The sequence below is a fragment of the Ascaphus truei genome, chromosome 7 (genome assembly GCF_040206685.1).
Source record: "Ascaphus truei isolate aAscTru1 chromosome 7, aAscTru1.hap1, whole genome shotgun sequence".
In the NCBI taxonomy this organism is placed as follows: domain Eukaryota; kingdom Metazoa; phylum Chordata; class Amphibia; order Anura; family Ascaphidae; genus Ascaphus; species Ascaphus truei.
Genome location: NC_134489.1, coordinates 73,517,311 through 73,537,328, shown reverse-complemented (window position 1 = coordinate 73,537,328; position 20,018 = coordinate 73,517,311). Strand labels below are relative to the sequence as shown.

The following is a 20,018-nucleotide window of genomic DNA, read 5'->3' as shown; positions in this document are numbered from 1 at the left end:
CAAGGAAAACTGCAATAAATGTGGACTGCTGCTTTAACCCTTTGGGTGCCGGAGGGGCAGCATTCCCTTAAGCTGGCAACGGAAGAAGGGTCTTCTTCCGTTTCCCTACAGATCAGATCGTGGGAGAGCAGGACACAATCTGCCGCAGAAACGAAGCACTCTGCGGTCATTGTCATGGGGCCCCTGGAGTTCCAGACCCCGTAACGTAGCGGCTATGTCTTGGAGCACCCAAAGGGTTAGAGGCCCCCATCTCTTTTCCTAATTGCCCTGTCTTGCGTGTTCTCTCTCACTTAAAGTGTGGATTGGAGTGTAGAATGATGACAGCAGGTTAAATGTGTGCCAGTCGTCTCCCTGCCAGCTTACTCCAGCTCACCTGGTCGCCCCTCCCCCCGGGGACCTATTTGGATGCATTAACCCATTCACTGCCAGAGGACCATGTAACGCATTGCACATTTGTACAAGTGAGCCTTACCATCAAGCTAATCCCATTCCTTACTCTGCAATCCATCATGTTACAGAACGGAAAATTAACAATTATTGACAACGGTTTACAGGTGTCGCATGCAGCCCATTCAAGTCAATAAGCTGTTAGGCGTCTTCAAGTGCCACAAGTGCAAAGGATATATATCAATAGTGGCACTCTACTTATAATTAAAACCTGTGTTAACACAATAGTAACAATTCAAAACCAAATTGCATATAAATGTGGTGATACAAACAAACTCTTTTGATGCAGCTGTAACCCAAAGCAGGATTGCTCTCTCAATCCCAGGTAGGTATGAAGAAGTGGTGGTCGATAGGAAGCGCAAAACATGTGGAAACAAAAAATATATATCTAACGGTGCAGTATAGTTATATTACAAGAGAATATGTCTTCTTAAGGTCTATAGCTGTTATACTCACAAAAGTGAGAATCGATCTGTGTGCGTAACGGTATCTTTAGATATTGCCTCTTCAATTTTGAGGACGAGTTTGCCAACTTCAGCAATGATGTATGTATGGATTCCTTAAATGGTTAAGCACAGAGAACCAAACATAGTGCAGACTGTATAAAACTGTATTAGAATGGTATGTATATTACAATACACTCACATGATTTAAGTTATTAGGCATTTAGATACACAATTGATCTCGCCTCCGGTTCAGCTGTCTGCTTGGCGTGCGTCTCATGGCTGCGTTTCAGCAAATCCAGATGTGACGTCAGCGGGTTTGGGCAGTTCCGGTCGGCGAGGTAGCTGTGGATCCTCTATCAACGTCACTCTACGCGTTTCACCTTACTCGGTTTCATCAGGAGTGCAGATGATACTGTTCTTGGTGGTTATATACCCTAAGTTATCCATTGATAGGTTTAAAGCTAATTAGATGTCTTAAAGTGATATCGGTATATATATATACTTTAAGTGGCTCAAATGTAAGCGTATTCTCTCCATAGCGCGCATATATGAAGTTAGTTAATACATGCTTACACATAAACTAATAGTGACTTTCTAATGTATAAACATATAATCTCCACATCAAACAGGAGGAGTATTTGGGATGCTATAAATGACTGACTGCTACATACGCTTACATTTCAGCCACTTAAAGTATATATATACCGATATCACTTTAAGACATCTAATTAGCTTTAAACCTATCAATAGATAACTTAGGGTATATAACCACCAAGAACAGTATCATCGGCACTCCTGATGAAACCAAGTAAGGTGAAACGCGTAGAGTGACGTTGATAGAGGATCCACAGCTACCTCGCCGACCGGAACTGCCCAAACCCGCTGACGTCACATCCGGATTTGCTGAAACGCAGCCGTGAGACGCACGCCGAGCAGAGGAGAAGCAGACAGCTGAACCGGAGGCGAGATCAATTGTGTATCTAAATGCCTAATAACAACTTAAATCATGTGTGTACTGTAATATACTTACCATTCTAATACAGTTTTATACAGTCTGCACTATGTTTGGTTCTCTGTGCTTAACCATTTAAGGAATCCATACATACATCATTGCTGAAGTTGGCAAACACGTCCTCAAAATTGAAGAGGCAATATCTAAAGATACCGTTACGCACACAGATCGATTCTCACTTTTGTGAGTATAACAGCTATAGACCTTAAGAAGACATATTCGCTTGTAATATAACTATACTGCACCATTAGATATATATTTTTTGTTTCCACATGTTTTGCGCTTCCCATCGACCACCACATCTTCAAGTGCCAGAAAGTATCTTAGAGGTGGAGTGACTTATGTTCTAGTAATTCATGCTGCCTTTTCTTCATCCCTTATAAAAGATCTGGTCTTGCCTCTATGAAACTCCCAGTTCTGAGCAACATCTATTGGTGCCTAAAAAGATAAAGCCTCTGGCAAAATCCCGATCAGTCTGCCAATTAGTAACGAGAACAGTGCTATGATGGACATCTATGGCATGGTCGATACTGATTGGCTGGGGCTGCCTTATACTTCTGGTCATTCTGGCACCTACCAAGGTCAATTGCTGCTGAAACAAGGGCTTTCTGGAGAACACAGAATAGGTTATTTATTTGCATTATAAATCATTTTTTAGAGAATTTCAGCTCGAAAAACAACAATCCCACCAAAAGTGCTTACAGTTAACCATATTAAGGTAGACCCACTGAGCAGTGCCAGCCTTAGCAGCCAATGGAAGACGTGAACACTGACATAACGACCTACTCCTAAGGACTGAGCTTTAAAACATATCACATTAGTTCAATCCGGTGCTGAGCTTTAAAACATATCACATTAGTTCAACCCAGTGCATGCGTGGACTGCATAATTAGGACAACCAAGCATGTTACTTGGTTTCCGATAGCTCTACGGCCGTGACACTCAAACCTCGGCTTTGTTAAGCATTTGCCTGACAGCCTTTAAAAGACTGCTAAATGCCAGGAAGGACTCACCACTTGTTTTTCTTGCGAATGTAGTCTTTTTCTGAAAGGTTGACCAGATAGATCATTGGCTTGGAGGTCAGGAATAAGTGTTTATTTAACACGTCAATCTAAAGAGGGGATCAGAAATGCAGCAGTGAGGAAGGACACCTATTCAAACCAACTGCAGTCAAGCATTTCAAAAAGGGGGAAATACAATGTAGCGAATCAAATAGTTTATTTTTATTTTTAATGAATTTATCAGTGTAAATCGTCTTTCTTAGAAAGATTCAATTGCCCTCTGCCCCCCCTAAAAGTAGCCGCCTTGCTCATCTCCATCTTGTGAAAAATGTATGTGTATCGTTTTTTAATCGGGGACACAGGATTCAAGCACATCCACCACGTATGGTTCCCTCATTAATCAAACAGATGAACATAACTTAACTACGTTGTAAACAGAATATATCAATACTAACTTTATTTACAAAAAATGTTTTACCAGGAAGTAATACATTGAAAGTGACCTCTTGTTTTCAAGTATGTCCTTGGCACAGAGTTATACAAATACATGGTTACATTAAAAGAACAGAGGTTATACAGTCAATTCATAGAGCTTTGATGACTGGCAAACAGTCTGATGACCAAAAGACATTAGATAAAAAGTTGAAAAATCCTCCAAAGCATCTACCATGAAAATGTTGGGTTTCAAAAATATAGAATTTTTTTCCATCCAGCTACATTTAACCTATTAAACATGCCATGTTCTTCACTTTCATCATACACAAGACTGACATCTTAAACCCTTCAATGACAACCCACAATATTGCATTGTTCACCAAAGTGTGAACCCAATACATTTGCTGGCCCTTTAATTAACAGGTCGTGAATCCGCAAATCACGTAATTCCAAAATACGGTTGGAAATATAAATATATGTTATTTTTACATTGACATAGTTTTTTTTTCAATTGGATTACATCTATTTTAAAGCATTTTAAGCATGAAATAGTACTGTAACTTTCAACAACATCAAGAATATACAGCCTAATCATTTTTCCTACAAAATTCTATTTTACTGTAACTGAGCCAATCTAAAATATTCCCATTTCACTTCATTAAAAGCAGTGTTCTTAATATGTTATAGATGGTTCTGACTACATTATTCTGAATGCACCTAATTAAGAATATTCTTCTCTGCCTATTTTTAACAATGTTAAATGAATCAGTGTCCGTTACAGTGCGGAACCTATAATGAACAGAGTTGCACATACAGAATAGTTTGCTTAATTCTACTTTTCCCAACGTTATCAAAAACAAAAACATTTTTTGGGGGGGAATTCAAAAAATATTTCAGGGATTCAAAACTAAGGGAAGTTACTTGCGTCTAAAATGAAACCGTTTTAAAAGCCACTCAGCCAATGACATTTGATACGCTTACGTTGAAAATAGTCATTTACAAACTGATGGTTTCAAACTAAAAGAAAAAAAGATCCCTTTGCATAAGAGTATACCCGATATTTAGGTTGTCGTAAAGAAAAAGCTTGTTAAAATGTTGCATCAACAAAACACTTTATTAATTGTGTATCTTTAGCTGGAATTATTTACTCTATTCAAAAATATTATAATGTAATGCTAATACTTGGTTCATTGGTTTCCATATGTTTAATCATCTCTGTTCTTGTTTGCCTATTAGGTCATTCTTTATATGTGAATTTGATGCAACTGCTTTTTAATAAATAATAATAATTTAAAAAAAAAGTATAAAACAAATAAGTGTGTAAATAATGGTATATTTTAATCCTTTTTGCAACAATGGCGGCCAAATACTTGGCATTTTCAGTGCCAGAATGCCCAGCACTAAATGTGTCAACAGATTCAGAGACTAATTATTAAGCCTAACAATTAAAATATACAGTGGATACTCTACCTCTTTCTCATTCCAGTCGTGGTAATAACGGATGTGATTCTTTTCCTCAAATACCCAGTTTTTGATTTTGCCCATTATTTCCTATGGAGAATTAAAAGGAAGAGCAAGACAATGATTAAAGTAGATGGAAAAGCAGAAACTCGGCATGATATCAGCAAAGTATCTCTCATAAACACGGAATATGGATGGCCAAATTTATAACACTCCCATAATATAATATCAACCGACGGCTCTCAATAGAAAGATATTAAAAGTTAAACTATTTCTCAAACATTTACAGAAGAAATATACCAAGATTAACCAATGCATTGAGTTTTTCTGCTTCAAGAATCACACACACGTTTATTTATTAGGCAGCAAAACGATGCTTTCCTTTAAAAAAAACAAACGAGTGTTATAACGTCAAAAACAAAGATCAGCTTCCATCCAATGTACCCTTCCACCTGGTACATAATGCATCTATCCACACTTCTCCTCTCCCTTCCACATAAAAATACAATAAAGACCAAGTTAAAAAATGGTTTAATAAAGGTGAGAATCACTGTAAAAAGATAAGGGAGGTTTAGAGACAGTTGCATGAATACAAAATGTATGCAACAGTTCGGGACACTTAGCAATGGCCTAAACCGAGACCGAAGTTTTATGAGTCACTACTGACATGAGAACTCTCCACGAGTGCTAAAGGCTATGTCTATACATACTGCGCTATATGTATGCACACAGCTGTCTCTTACACATACAAATACTCTATGTCGGGCCTGCACAACATACGGCCCGCGGGCCGCATGCAGCCCGCCCGGACTTCCTGTGTGGCCCGCGACAGCCCTCTCCACCTCCCCTTCCACCTCCCGTCCGCTTCCCCTTCCCTTCCTTGGTAGGGTGACGCGCTGATGCGCTCACGCACTGACGCGATCTCTCTCCTCTCACTCTCCTCCCGCGCTCCAGCACCTGCAGTTGACGCGCGGACCCACTACCCCCTCCCCCCCAAGCCTGCTCTAGCAGTGTGACCCGGAGTTTCCGGGTCGACTGCTAGAGCGCGCTTCTTAACTTGCGCTTCACCTTGCCCTGGTACTGGTAGCCGCACGGCTAAAACCTCCTGGCTGAGGCCCACTGCCACCGTCCCGATCAGGTAGGCAGGGGGGAGGTTTGAGGATGAGTGGGACTGCTGAAAGGTGCTGGAGGAGATTATGAAGGGTGCTGGGGGGACTGCTGAAAGGTGCTGGGGGGACTGCTGAAAGGTGCTGGGAGAGATTATGAAGGGTGCTGGGGGGGACTGCTGAAAGGTGCTGGGGGGACTGCTGAAAGGTGCTGGAGGAGATTATGAAGGGTGCTGGGGGGGACTGCTGAAAGGTGCTGGAGGAGATTTATGAAGGGTGCTGGGGGGACTGCTGAAAGGTGCTGGGTGAACTGCTGAAAGGTGCTGGGGGGACTGCTGAAAGGTGCTGGGGAGATGATGATGAAGGTGCTGGGGGAGATGATGAAGGTGCTGGGGGAGATGATGAAGGTGCTGGGGGAGATGATGAAGGTGCTGGGGGAGATGATGATGAAGGGTGCTGGGATGATGATGAAGGGTGCTGGGGATGATGATGAAGGGTGCTAGGGTGGAGGGTGATGTGAGATTCAGGGGGGTTGATGTGAGATGCAAGGGGGAGGGTGATGTTAGATGCAGGGGGAGGGTGATGTGAGATGCAGGGGGGATATATGAGTATGATGAGGGGTGCTGGGGAAGATATGATGATGATGATGATGATTATTTTACCCGTGCGGCCCGAATCTGTTTTCCTTGGAGCAGTTCGGCCCTTCTCACTTTACAAGTTGTGCAGGCCTGCTCTATGCAATTCCATCCCTATATACTAATAGGGACCACATAGTATCTACACACACTTTTAGTAATGCTACAGCCTCTTACATTTCCACACCTACCCACACCATTGATATACACTCCCACTCCACACACACCTTTTGTAAAGCGCTGTATACACTGTCGGCTCTGTAGAAATTTATATTTACATACGTACACACACACACACCACTAACATTCAGGGACTATTTAACACAAAGTCATAAATCGCATACTACACAGGGGGTGTTAGGTTTAAGTCACAGATAACATTCTTATATGCACCGTTTTTAAGTAAACCCTTGCCTGCTTTATTCAATGTAACATCGCCGGAAGAAGAGATCGGTGTATCCCGAAAGCTCGCACAAATAAAAGCATTTCGTTAGCCACAGAACGGTATCGTCTATTCATTTTTGATTTTATATATATATATATATTTTTGTAGCAAGGGAAATCAAATATATATATATATATATATATATATATATATATATATTTGATTTCCCTTACTACAAAAATATACTTTTTTGGATTATTTTCCAGTGCTTGAGAAAGCATGTTAACATGTTTTAGTTCCAGACTTTCTTTTAATCAAAATCCTGAATTAACGATTGAACAGTACTGGCAGTTTTTCTAAATCCGTTGGTAACAGTAGATTCAAAATCAGCTAAAAGAATCCTTCCTTACACGTCTCGTTTCTATTTAACATGTTGTGAAGCCGGATTCACCTAGCTGGGGGAGCTGTAAGCCCCATAATCCAGGGTGGCCATCTCCAGTCCTCAGGAGCCACCAACAGGTCGGTTATTCAGGATATCCCCGCTTCAGCACAGGTGGCTCAATCAGTGGCTCAGTAGCCACCTGTGCTGATGCTGGGATATCCTTAAATCTGACCTGTTGGTGGCCCTTGAGGACTGGAGATGGCCACTCTTGATCTGGAGGCTTCTGAAAGTGACTGACAATTTAAAAAAAAAGCAGATGTGTTGCAGACCCCCTGGCAGGTTTAATAGAGAATTACGGTCAGAAATATTAAGAGGTTTGCCTCTAAAAATGTGCCGACCTCCCCAATCCCAAACACATTACCATTATTCATTTGACATGCGCCAACATGTTCTGCAGTGCTGTACAATGGGGTTGTGAAGACAATGGTAACATTCGGATACACATAGTGAAGGAGAACCTAACCAGCTACAGTAGCAAAGCTTATTCACTGGCGCATACTCAATGGAGAAAACACTTGGGGGGGGGGGGGGGGGGGGAGAAAGGGGGAAAAAAATGGGTTCTACCAGTCACATGAATTATCGAACAATAATCTCTTATTGCATCCATTTAAATGTCAAAAGCAGCACTGCCAACTAATTTGGTATCTTATTTTACGTACATGCTAGTACCAATGGTCTACTGCTTTCATACGTCCTGATGCTCTTGGGGGGGAGGAGGAGTTAAATGGCGGCCAACAACATCCCTGCCCGCGAGCCATTGCATTAGGGTAATGTTGCTGTTCTATGAGGAGTTCCTTTTTCTCACTGGCTGTCCCCCTACGTTATTGTTTTAACCCCTTCAGCGCAGAAGGGGCTCGGCTGTTGTATGGGTAAGCTTGGCACAGCGGGTGCTTCTGGGCACCCAAGCAACATTAATAAATACAAAAACTATTCTACCTTCACAGAGAATGGCTGCTTTAAAAAAAAATTAAAAAAAAGAACAGTCCCTATATTTAGAGAAGTGGAGTCACACTCATCTCACGCCTCGACCATTTTAAACATGATGCCCGGCCGGCTTAGTGGCTTCACACATTAAGGTCGCAAAGTCTTACTCAACATATATTGCTTTCATTCTGTTAGGTTTGGGGCTCGACACTCCCAGAGGAATTCATTCTGCAGCCAAGCCAAAGTCAGAAGAATCCGCAGCGCTTATTGTTACCAAGAATCCTAAGTATTGAGAGGTACCTTACTTGAACTTTAAATGAACAACATACCAGGTGCCAATAGAGAGCCACCATTGGATGGGCGAACGTTGGTTCTATTGCCTTTCCATATACCTTAAAATCTTTCAAGGTCGTCAGTTTGTTTTTTAAACCATCTGCAGTAGTGCCAATCTTTACCAGTACTTGAAGACAGACAGACATATTAAATTTGCAAGGATAAAAAAAAGAAATAGCTCTACAAAAATTCAGACAAACCAAGGAGCCCCCCCTCACAGATAATATGCCAGGACCGCCGACATAAAACCCTATAAATTGATTCTGAAAATATGTAACTGGTGATCTCAGAAAAGATAATGCTATAACTGTTACAGCATTATAGCATTAAAATGCTAGTCTTGTAACGAGTAAAATAAATTATAATACATACTATGCTGTCCTCCAGTTACTGCAGGCTTGCAGATATGTATCATGTATTGCTCTAAGCCACATACAACAAACATTGTCTGAAGACCGCACATGTGGGCAATAAGGAGGGAACCCCATGCAAAAGCCAAAGCGACAGACTGTTATTGGCAGAGTCCAGTGCGACATGTCAGCTGTGCCAAACATCCCCTTTTTTATCATTTGGTGGCGATTCTGTTTTTAAATTTTTGCCAAAACCCTCTCCCTGCCCCCTTTTTGACACCCCTCCCGAAAAAGTGAGCCCTGCCAAAGCCTTCATTACACAATGGCACGAGGTTTGCACTGCTGACCTCTAACCAGCTGCATTCAGCCTCAGAACATCTCTCTCTGCAGGAAATCTAAAGACCTTTTAGTTAGCAAGCTAGTGTGCATTCAGGAGGAGTAACTGCGGGAAGAGCCCAATGTGCTTTGTTTCTCTGGCCTTTCTTCACAGAAAGATTAATCGTCTGTGAAATGGAAACGGCAAACAGCAAGTGACACAAACTGATCCCTTCAAGCCTTTCCTGATCAGTTTTGCTGTTGTGCATCTCAAAGCCGCATGTGGCGAGGTCCTCTATACAAGCAGGTGTTAATAAAAGGCGCCTGTGTTACAAGAGGTCAAACTTGCCCCTCCACAAAGAATATTTTTTAGGAGTTAGGTGTTTTTGTGTGTGGTTAAGAATAATATCTGGTATTCTAACAGTGCATTTCCCCCCCCAAAAGGTATACAGTAAAAGCGCCAGCACCAACTCTCACTGCACTGTTTATTCATACAGAGGGTTTTACCTTTAATACATAGAAAGAATTGCCATTCTAGGGGCAGGCTGTATATCCTAAAACCTTGTAAATAACCACAGTACTGAAGCGTTTTCCATCTTTGTTGCACCAAGAAAGGGGGGAGGAAATAAAATAAAAAAATAAGACGAAAACTTCCAATTGCATAGATGATTTTGTACACCCCAGGAACAGGGGCTCCCCGCAGATTTAAACAAGTAAAGGGGAATGCGAAAACTTTTAATGAAATCTCCCATGTTCTGCCTAAAAGAATAATCACTTTTACTCTCGCCGCCGCAAATTCTCTCACAAAAATGTTTAAAAGTGGCTAATGTAACACCATTTCCTACAAGGAGAAGATCAAAGTGCTATATTACAAATGCATTATGATTAAAAAAGCACTGTGCAGCCTTGCTATTAAATGTTCTTTAAACCCTAAAAGGCTTCCCATAGATCTCACTTGGCACTGCATATACAACCTTTGACAAGTAATGTAGACCATTTTTATTCATTGCCTAAAATTGTAGGCAATTATGTGCGTCACACTGGCCACCTGCAAATTCTGAATGCCTGCTCCGGTTGTCAGTGCAAGGGGGGGGAAAAAAATCCTAATGTCGTAGGGGATTAAATCTATGGGGGGAGAGAGTCCTCTTTAATAGCTCCAGCAGGTGAAATGGCCCAGCTGGTTACTGCGATGAGTGGCCTGGAAAAGCTTATGTACAGACATGCAACAACATTTCACATTTAAAAATAATAAAATATATAAAAGTAGTCTGATTTACAGAACAAAGCATTTTTTTTATTCTTAAATATCATTCGGTGCAAGAAAGGTCTGAAATGTAAATGTGGAAGAGCACCCCCGGCACTGAATGGGTTACAAACTCGGCCCTTTAAACACCTGCAGTTTATTGCAAATTATTTTCTTTAAAAAAAAAAAAAAAAAACAATAGTACAGTAATTTTCCAAAATAAATGTGTTTCATCGGTGCCTGGAACTGGTGAAGAAATGGTTTGCTTTGGTAGAAAAGAATACAGCCCCCAAATATTTTACCGAGTGGCTGCCAGAATGGGCCTGTAATACTACAGTACCTGTGGCAGCAAAGGACTTAGTAAGTGAACGCAAGGGTTGCCTTGAATGTGTGTTGTCACATTGGAAGAAAATATCCAACAGCACGGATTAAAGGGATTTAGCAAGTATTGGTGCCAGGCCATATTCTATTCAGTGAGGTGGCAAGGGCCACTTACACCCCATATTCTGGCAAAGGATTTGTGCTATAGGCTACACATGTAGGTAATAGCAAATGACAGAAATGAGGGAAAGGTTCACTCCATACCCATTTTTTCACATCGTAATCCGATCGTTATTCAACAGCTTTGAAGTATTAAGAAAATCCAAAAATAAAGTCGTAATGTTGTTCCTTACAATTCAGGAATTTCTGGAAACCCTCAAAATTAGTTTTTTTAAAAGATATATTTAAAATAGATAAGTGTGAAACTGAATATAAGGACCAGTCTTCAAACCCCTTTTGTTTTGTTTCTGGCAGAGAAACAACTGAATAACAACTTCATACAACTGAACAATGGATCTTGCCAATACCAATAATAAATAATTTCACTTTTTAAAAAAAATATATACATGACACAGAAATTGGAGTTAAATGGGCTCCTCAAAAGTTAAAACTGCAAATGTATCTGCAATGCAACGCATCTCGTAAACAGCCTTTCCAGAATTTGGTAGTAGCTTTTTAAATTAAAAGGTGCTTCCAAAAGAAGGTGTCATCTGCATTATTAGAAACATTGCACATATTCCTATTATATACTGTAGATGAATGGCGTTAGAAAAGAGCTCTGCAAATTCAGTGGCAACCTTGATTGAGGCTTGCAAATATATCCATATCTTCATTTATACCTCACAATTACCAAAACGAGACGTAACTATGAATCTGACAGTATCTTGCAATTTAGTTCCAACGGTTTTAAAATGACAGTATCGTCATTATGGCTCAGGGAGGTTCTGCCCAACTACAGATCAGTGTACATATTCTTTGCTCTTTCCCTCCTCCCGCCCCCCCCCCCCCCCCCCCCCCCGCACCCTCTCCCCCAAGATCTACGAGGATTTTGTATCAAGTTTGTGGGTGTTTAAAATAAAAATTAAATATTAAATGCAGTTTATTGCTCATCTGTCCCTGTGTATGTATATCTTTATTTATATAGCGCCACCCATGTAAATAGGGATTTACAGCAGCAATACACGCGAGATAATAGGAATAAGTGCTTCACGCACAAAAGTAGACATTTAGGAAAAGGATCCCCCGCTCCGAAGAGCTTACAAGTGTGTGTCAAGATACAGTGTATCAGTTCTGACTGTTTAGGTTGTTAAGTGAGTGGATATATTGAGAAACATACTGATTTAATAAGGATTTATTTGAAAAGCAACAATAGTTTAAAGTTAGACAATATTGATGCCAAGAAGTGTATATCTGAACAGTGTCACTATAACAGCCTTGTCTGAGCCGGCATGGACAGTGAAGGTCGGCTCAGAAAGCTAAATAATGTTTTAACAACATACTGATGTAGACGTCGTCCTTAAAAAGATGCAGGGGACAGATTTACTCAGCATTCTTTTGTCACAAGGCACAGGAAGAGACCTTTACAGCCAATGCAAGTCAATGGGCCCGACAGTGTCTTACAGAGGTGGGGTGACACAATCTGTGGAAACGGAGATTCCGCACACGGTCTTATCACAAAAGATATTAGATGAAGATCCCACAGACCAGCTAAAGCCTGAATACAAGTTCAACAGAATACTTAAGATACTTAAACGTGCCTTTCTCCCAGCAAAAGGTGTATAACCTTGACTGCCCCATTATACTTATTATTGCCGTTAGTTCACTTTGTTATAAGTGGGACAGCTTCATTAACTCTGCGAGACTAAGAACCAAGAGTCTCACTCAGCAAACCTGGAAAATGAATTATTATTACATATTACCGACATGCCAGACAAAGGGACACGGAATAATTCTCAGGCTACTTGGCTTCAACTTGTCGGGTCGGAGTGTCCTCTCCGTGATGTCACAGTGTCAGAGGTCACCTATTTGAAGCCCTGATCTATATTATATATATCCCCAAATCTTTCAAAATGTTAAATAATAAGCCACACAAAGAAAGAAAGAAAGAAAGAAAGGTGCTTTGCTAATGTTTCATGTGAAATGCTTTGAATTGCTGATCTATGCAGACATTAATTTCACGTCTGCCGAAGACGACATTTAAGCTCTACTTGTAGAAAGTAATAAAATATTGAAACATGTTAAAATACGTACATTTTTGAAAAGACGCGAAATACAAATCTGGAAATTTGCCTAATTGCATTATGCAAAATATTTATAATGACACTTTTGATGCAATGTTTTAAAAACGTAATTTGTTTAATCTGTAATAGTATTTAAGTGATAATTCATGCCAATGCAATAATAAGCGTTCCCAAATAAACAGAATATTTCTGATTTTAAAAAAAATGTCACGGATTGGTTCATTTGAAAAATAAGGTTTGTTTTTATGGGGACCCTTAAAACTTGCCAACACTTGGCATTTACCTATTCTGAAATTATGCATGATCTACAGCAGGGGTGCTCACCCCCAGTCCTCAAGATCCCACAACAGGTCAGGTTTTAAGGCTATTCCACCTTCAGCACAGGTGGCTCAGCACTGATTGGGAAACCTGTGCTGAAGCAGGGACTGATTGAGCCACCTGTGCTGAAGCAGTGATAGCCTTAAAACCTGACCTGTTGTGGGGTTGGGAGGGGGTCTTGATGACTGGAGTTGAGCACCTCCCAATCTACATTACAAAAGTCATCAGCAAAGACTGGAGGACCTCAACATACACAGCTTGAGAGAGTCTGGAGAGGGGGGTTGTGATTGAAAAACATGCAAATAATTGGGAAGCATATTTCCAAGAAAGAGGTGCTTTAGAACAAAATGTCACGCTCGGGGGGGAATGTGAGGAAGTTCTTCTTCACAGAAAAAATATTCACGGAAATCGCCTTCCCAGGCGATATAAATATATACTGGCGGGCGCATCGCAAAAATGAAAGCAACTCACCGATCCAATAGGGTCTCACAACCAATAGGAAAATTGTAAAGACCGGGGGGGTGGGAGGGGGAGTAGTTCTCAGCTGCCGTAACGTCTGTTGCAACGTTTCATCGTAACTGCGCGCACACCGCGTCCTTGTTCCAGGATCAGCTGAACGGGAGGGCCCCATTTCTCTGCTAAAAGACAAGGGCATGTCCTGGCCAATACCAAGCTACACCAAATCCTGATGAAGGGGGAAAAAGGGTGCAGCACGCTCCTACACCTCAGGTTACACCCATCTTACAGCGACACGTGACCTTTTTAAATACTTCTTTTCAAATAGACTTCTCTGGCAGGGAAGGGGTTCTCTCTCACCGACAACAAATGCCTTGGCAGCCAAAGGGTGTCAGCTGTCAAGCGTTAAAAAAAAGTTCCCTGCTTAAAAAAATCAACAGTTTGCTGCATGAAACAAAAGCGAGATATCTCTTCCCCTGTAGGCTCATTGACGGAATCTTATGGTGGGGCCATTGCTTTCAGCTCATTTTAATGCACGGGCACTTTCTTCAGATACGGTGTCACTCGTAAGAACATATGCATGTTTTTCTCCATGACAGGCAACGATTTTCGCCCCAGCATGTACTCAGAAGAGTACCAATCACACAATGGACCAGTCACAATATCCCCTGCAGAGCATCTACTATTGTGTATTGTCACTGTTTTACTAATGTTCTTAAACAAGGTTTCGTGATTTCCCGGGAAGAAAAATAAAAAGCTAAAATGAAAATATTGACTTCTGCAAAAGCAGCATATTACAGATATTGTACAAGGTCATACACACGAGCACATTCAGTGCTTACAAAAAAAAAAATATTCCTTGTGTATCACTGTCATTGTACTTTCAATTATTGTCATTTCAACAATATGGGAAATAGTAATACTATCAATGGGGCGCCCTCACTAAATCTACACTAAAAGATGTGATCATCAGCATTCACTAAAACTAAAAGATGTTATCTTTCAGCTCAAGGATTGCTATACTTGTTCCTGTATTAAACATTGTATTATTGAACATTGTGCATTATACACTGTGTGCTCATTTGCATGTCACTTCCCAGAATCCCTGGCTGCAGTGGAAGCATTGTAGGTTTAAGACAGGTGTGCTCAACTCCAATACCCCCCCCCCGCCCGCCCTCCCCAATCAGGTTAGGTTTTCAGGACCTCAGTTTCAGCACAGGTGGCTCAATCAGGCGAAGACTGAGCCTCTGATTGAGCCACCTGTTCTCTGAAGCTGGGATATCCTGAAAACCTGACCTGTTGGAGAGGCTTGAGTACTGGAGTTGAGCACCCTTGTGCCAAGAGATAATGGGGAAAAGCAGCGTTGCAGACCTGTCTGAGACATGTGAATGTGATCACAAGTGGTATTTATTTGCTGTATTACGAATATAATGAAATATATACACATATCCATTATTGGCTACTGAAGTGCCTAAAGTATAATAAAGAACGGCGTATAAGAGAAGGAGACCAACAACTCACTATGAAACACTACTCAATCCAGTTCCTAGGAGGGAAATCACTCGTTTGTATTTTTCATTTCATGGGAAGAGTAGATACCCCACTCACAGAACGATCTTGCACATTTGGTCCCAAACTATGGTACAAGTGCCCCGGAGGACATACGCCCTTATAATGGGGTACTTTAGACTCCTATAGTTTCTCAAATGCAGCGCCAATCACCTCGTTTTAACCCATCACCCACACAACTGTAATTAGCTCAGTTTGGTTTACATGGCACTGCATTTCAAAAGGAGTGGGTGAGAAGGTCCTGCATTGGTGAAGCCGTTAGAGATGACATCTCTTGGGACACATCAACGGGAGACAATGTGATAGACAATTTATGGCTTTTAACAAACGTCTTTCCAATGGATTAAAAACACACACACACACACACACACAGTGAATGCATCGCTTCAATAAAATATATCTGCTACACTAGTGAGTAATAAGCCCATTTTGTTTACGTATTTTACAGATCACCCGACACAACGGGTGTGAAATGCCCACATTTACCCAAATGTTCTCCCTCAAGAAACCAAAAAAAAACAAACCTGTAACGTTCTGTAATAAAACTCCTTAGTGCCATTTAAATACGTCACTTACCATAAATATTCACACAGTTGACACTGAATAATTTGAGGCATCGGCAAGATAACCTTAAAAAGCGATCCGAACATTACATGGAGAGAGGACTTGTACAAGCTTTCATTAGCCCATCACGTTGACCTGAGGTTGGAAGCAGATAAAGCATCCCCTCTCTAATGATTTTAAGTACAAATGGCCTTTGACCACCGTTCATGTTAAAACACACAAAGAATAATGAACTTCTTGCACATTTCAGCTTGTTATAAAAAAAATAAAAATGAAGTCACGGACAAGAAACAGAGAGACAGAGACAAACAGGCCCAGAGATGCAGAGGCAAATAATTAGGCAGGAGGACACAGGCATGTACAAAAAGGCAGACTGAGCACAGAAGAGGAACACAGACTGAGAGGCGACATAAGGGACGATGCACCCACTTACAAATTCAGGTTTCAGCTTCTTGTCTCCTCCTCTCACTGCCACTTTTTCAAGTTTGTCAATGGCAGCCGTGATCATTTCCTCGTCCTTCAGGCGGAGTTCCTCGTGTATGATCTCAATGTCCCGGACAGGGTTGATGCTGCCCTCGACGTGGATGATGTCGTCATCATCAAAAGCGCCTATAAAGGGGGGACACCAAGAGAGAGCGTTCGTAAAAAGAGAGAAAGGGGGGGAAAATGCAATTGACAACTGCATCTAACTTGCAAAATGTGTGCAATAAATGTGCTGCATGGACAACAACATTTCCAGACATTACAAGGCTTGTGCATTAACATTATTGCACAGTAACAAATAGCAAGTCTTTCTGGCAGGGAAAAGTTGAGTTTTTTCCAGAACTACAAAAATATATTGCTATTAATGCAACAAAACATGAAAAATCCTATTTTTATTTTTTTTAAATAAATGAGTTCTCTAGTATTAGATAATACTGTCTGCGTTTTTTTTCTACTCCTATTGCCATTTTTAATGATTTTTTTTAAATGTGTTGATAATACTTTGGTTGCTTCAGCCACCATTTAGAAAGTCATATCAACTTTCTCACACACCTTTTTTAAGCAACCCTTTGGCAACAAAGTATCACAAATAGATCTGTTGCTGTGCTCCAAACAGCAGACTGTCTAGTACTCTGAAATTTGTAACAATAATGTGGTACACTTAGTAATATAATGTTACACGTCAGCTGCAGCATTTCAGACTGAAGCACAAAGTTAGAAGGCGGCCATTTCGTTAGGCACACAATCAGGATTGTTACAGATTTAGAACAGGAGCACCAGACGATTGCCAGTTCGGACAAGAATGTAGAATTATACATTGTCACATGCTTTACATATACAAATAAGAAAAGAAAAAAAGGGGGGGGGGGGGAGAATGTATTAAACCCCCTATGGTCATTGTTCTTTGGTTTTAAAGTCCTCCCCCCCAATCTATTGTGATTTTGAAAATAGAAGTCGACTATGAAACACTGAAAAAATAAAACGGGACTTTATTCCCAATGACATTGAGCTAGGAAAGAAATACTAGAAAAAAAATCAAGTAAAAAATACACATCCATTCTTGATAACTTGCTCCTTGGAACTATAGCACATAGGACCAAGTAGGAAGGTTGTATGAAGGGTGTTTTTGTCAACACACCTTTCAAAACTACGCATCACAACGGGAAGTGCAGTCCAGATATCCGTGGCGCCGCAAAAATGTTATTTCACCTGCGTTTGTATGCCTCGTGTACACCCTCAAGGGATCCACTGCCTCCTTCCCGGACACCGGAGGCTTGTCCGGACAGCCATCACCCCCTTGATGTCACACGACTGACCTGCTGACATTCAATGAGCACACTCTGGTGTTTACCCATTGTCACAGGGTTGGGCATCTCCAGTCCTCAAGGGCCACCAACAGGTCAGGTTTTCAGGATATCCCTGCTTCAGCACAGGTGGCTCAAACATTATGACTGAGCCACCGATTGAGCCCCATGTGCTGAAGCAGGGATATTCTAAAAACCTGACCCCTCGGTGGCCCTTGAGGTCTGGAGTTGGCCGTCCCTGCACTGTCACACACTGAATGGGGGACACTGGATCAGGTGTATATTCGGGTTTAGTGGCCATTCATACAATAGCTAATGAGACTGGAGCTGTCAGTGAAAAAAAAAAGGACGCTTGTATTTGTATTAAATTGCAGCTGGTAATCACATTCGGCAGCATTAAATTTACACTAAATGCAATGCTATATGGCAATTAGGCCGTGCTCAATGAATTTCAATGAAAGAGGCACCTAAGAACTGCCAGCCACTCTGCAGCAATTTATGGCCGTGCTGAAAAACTGGATTTTGTTGTAAAAACGTAGCAATCCAGAATAAAAGAGCAATCTGCACAACAACATTATTAAGAGATAAGCGCAGGGAATTCGTGGAATTTAAACCTGAAATATTAAGGCATTCTTGATATTTAGCTTCCAGCTTGGCGGCAGTCAAGGGTCGCCATTATTATTTATTCTTCTGCATCGTGTTTTTCTACGGCTCCGTATCTCAGGAACTGAAGATCCCAGGACCAGCAGTTAAAATGGGGTTTAAAAAAAAATATCTTATCATTCTGTTCTTGGCAATGCACAGCAGGTCCTTCTGGCAGTAATGGAAATAAAGCACAAGCATAGATTTCGCCCCCCCCCATTCCCAACCAAACACACACCAGTATCACATAAAAATAAGCATTCCCGTTTGTTCGCTCTCTTCTTCTCAACTCCGACACAAAGTTCCAAGAAAGGATATGCGCGCTCGGAGAGGCCCTGGCTGAGTTTCCATGGGAAACGGAGATAGGCCTGAATTCATCTGGCAGACCTCTTCTCCCTGCCTCCATCTACTTTATCACTGTGGTTCTGACGGTGATTAGATAATGAACCACTCAGACACACAATTTACACAGCGGCTAATTTCATCGGCCTGATTTGAGGGTATGGTTTTTAGGGGGCCATCAAAGAAGCAGAAGGAAGGTGCATTTGTCATAGATGAGTGACAACCATTCACACGATCTGAACAAAATGGTGCCGGCCCTTATTAGGAGAACACGCTATTAACACGTATTTAAAGTGCAGGCGAAGCCATAATTTGAAATTGCCAACTGGAAACAGGAGGGTAGAGCAGGCAGATATTACTGAAGTATGTGTGCTGACTTGGTGCACTTTTGATGACATGGTGGGGCAATATATTAACTAGGCTTTATGCAAATAACTGTGCCTAGGGAAAAATGATTTATTATAATGGCACGAGCAGCTAAAGTGTTTTACATCTAAAGAAATAGGCTTCCAAGGGGAGAACATTTGCATTCAATGGCGACGAGTGAACAAAAGGCACAAAGGCCCCAAATGTTACATCCAATGTGACAAATTATTTAGTACATTACTATGTATTTTATCTATAGTCTTTCTGCAGAAATATGGGACGTTTAGTTCAATACTTTGGCCAAAATATTTTAAGCCTGAAACCACGTCTCGGTAAAACCCATTGCAGCTGGTCCTAAACTACCAATATTATACTGTATTGTATATTCCTTCACTGCGTATAAAGAGGAAACAAAACGCTGCAGCCCGCAGCATGGGGTGCGTGACAAGTATGTGGTACCTAAAGGGTTAACATGTACGAAGCCCTATATGTGCTATGTATGAGCTTCAGGGCAGTTAAAACCGGTTAAAAACCAGAAGTGGCCTAACAATTATAGTGAAAAAAAAATATATGAAAACAAAACAAAAAAAACAACTGGGCAAAAACACACACACACGCACGTATGTATTAATTCGATTGTAAGCTCTTCGGGGCAGGGACTCCTTTTCTTAATGTTACTTTTATGTCTGAAACACTTATTCCCATTATGTGTTATTTATATTATTTCACGTATATTACTGATGTGAAGCTCTATGTACATTAATGGCGCTATATAAATAAAGATATATATGCATGCATGCTTCCCATGACCTGTCGAAGCAGCTAGTGCATCCACCCCTCCGGGGAAGATAAGGGATCTCTTAATGAGCTATTCATTC

General features: G+C 41.1%; 1 protein-coding gene across 1 annotated transcript in view; it reads right to left on the bottom strand.

Annotated features, from left to right (window-relative positions):
* The window catches only part of OLA1 (Obg like ATPase 1), a 130,233-nt gene that overhangs the window by 57,081 nt on the left and 53,134 nt on the right, over positions 1-20,018 (bottom strand). The window contains exons 5-7 of the mRNA XM_075609037.1: positions 16,437-16,612; positions 4,812-4,892; positions 2,919-3,016 (exon numbers count right to left, since the gene is read on the bottom strand). Coding sequence (XP_075465152.1) covers positions 2,919-3,016; positions 4,812-4,892; positions 16,437-16,612 — 355 coding nt within the window. The remainder of the gene's footprint in view (positions 1-2,918; positions 3,017-4,811; positions 4,893-16,436; positions 16,613-20,018) is intronic.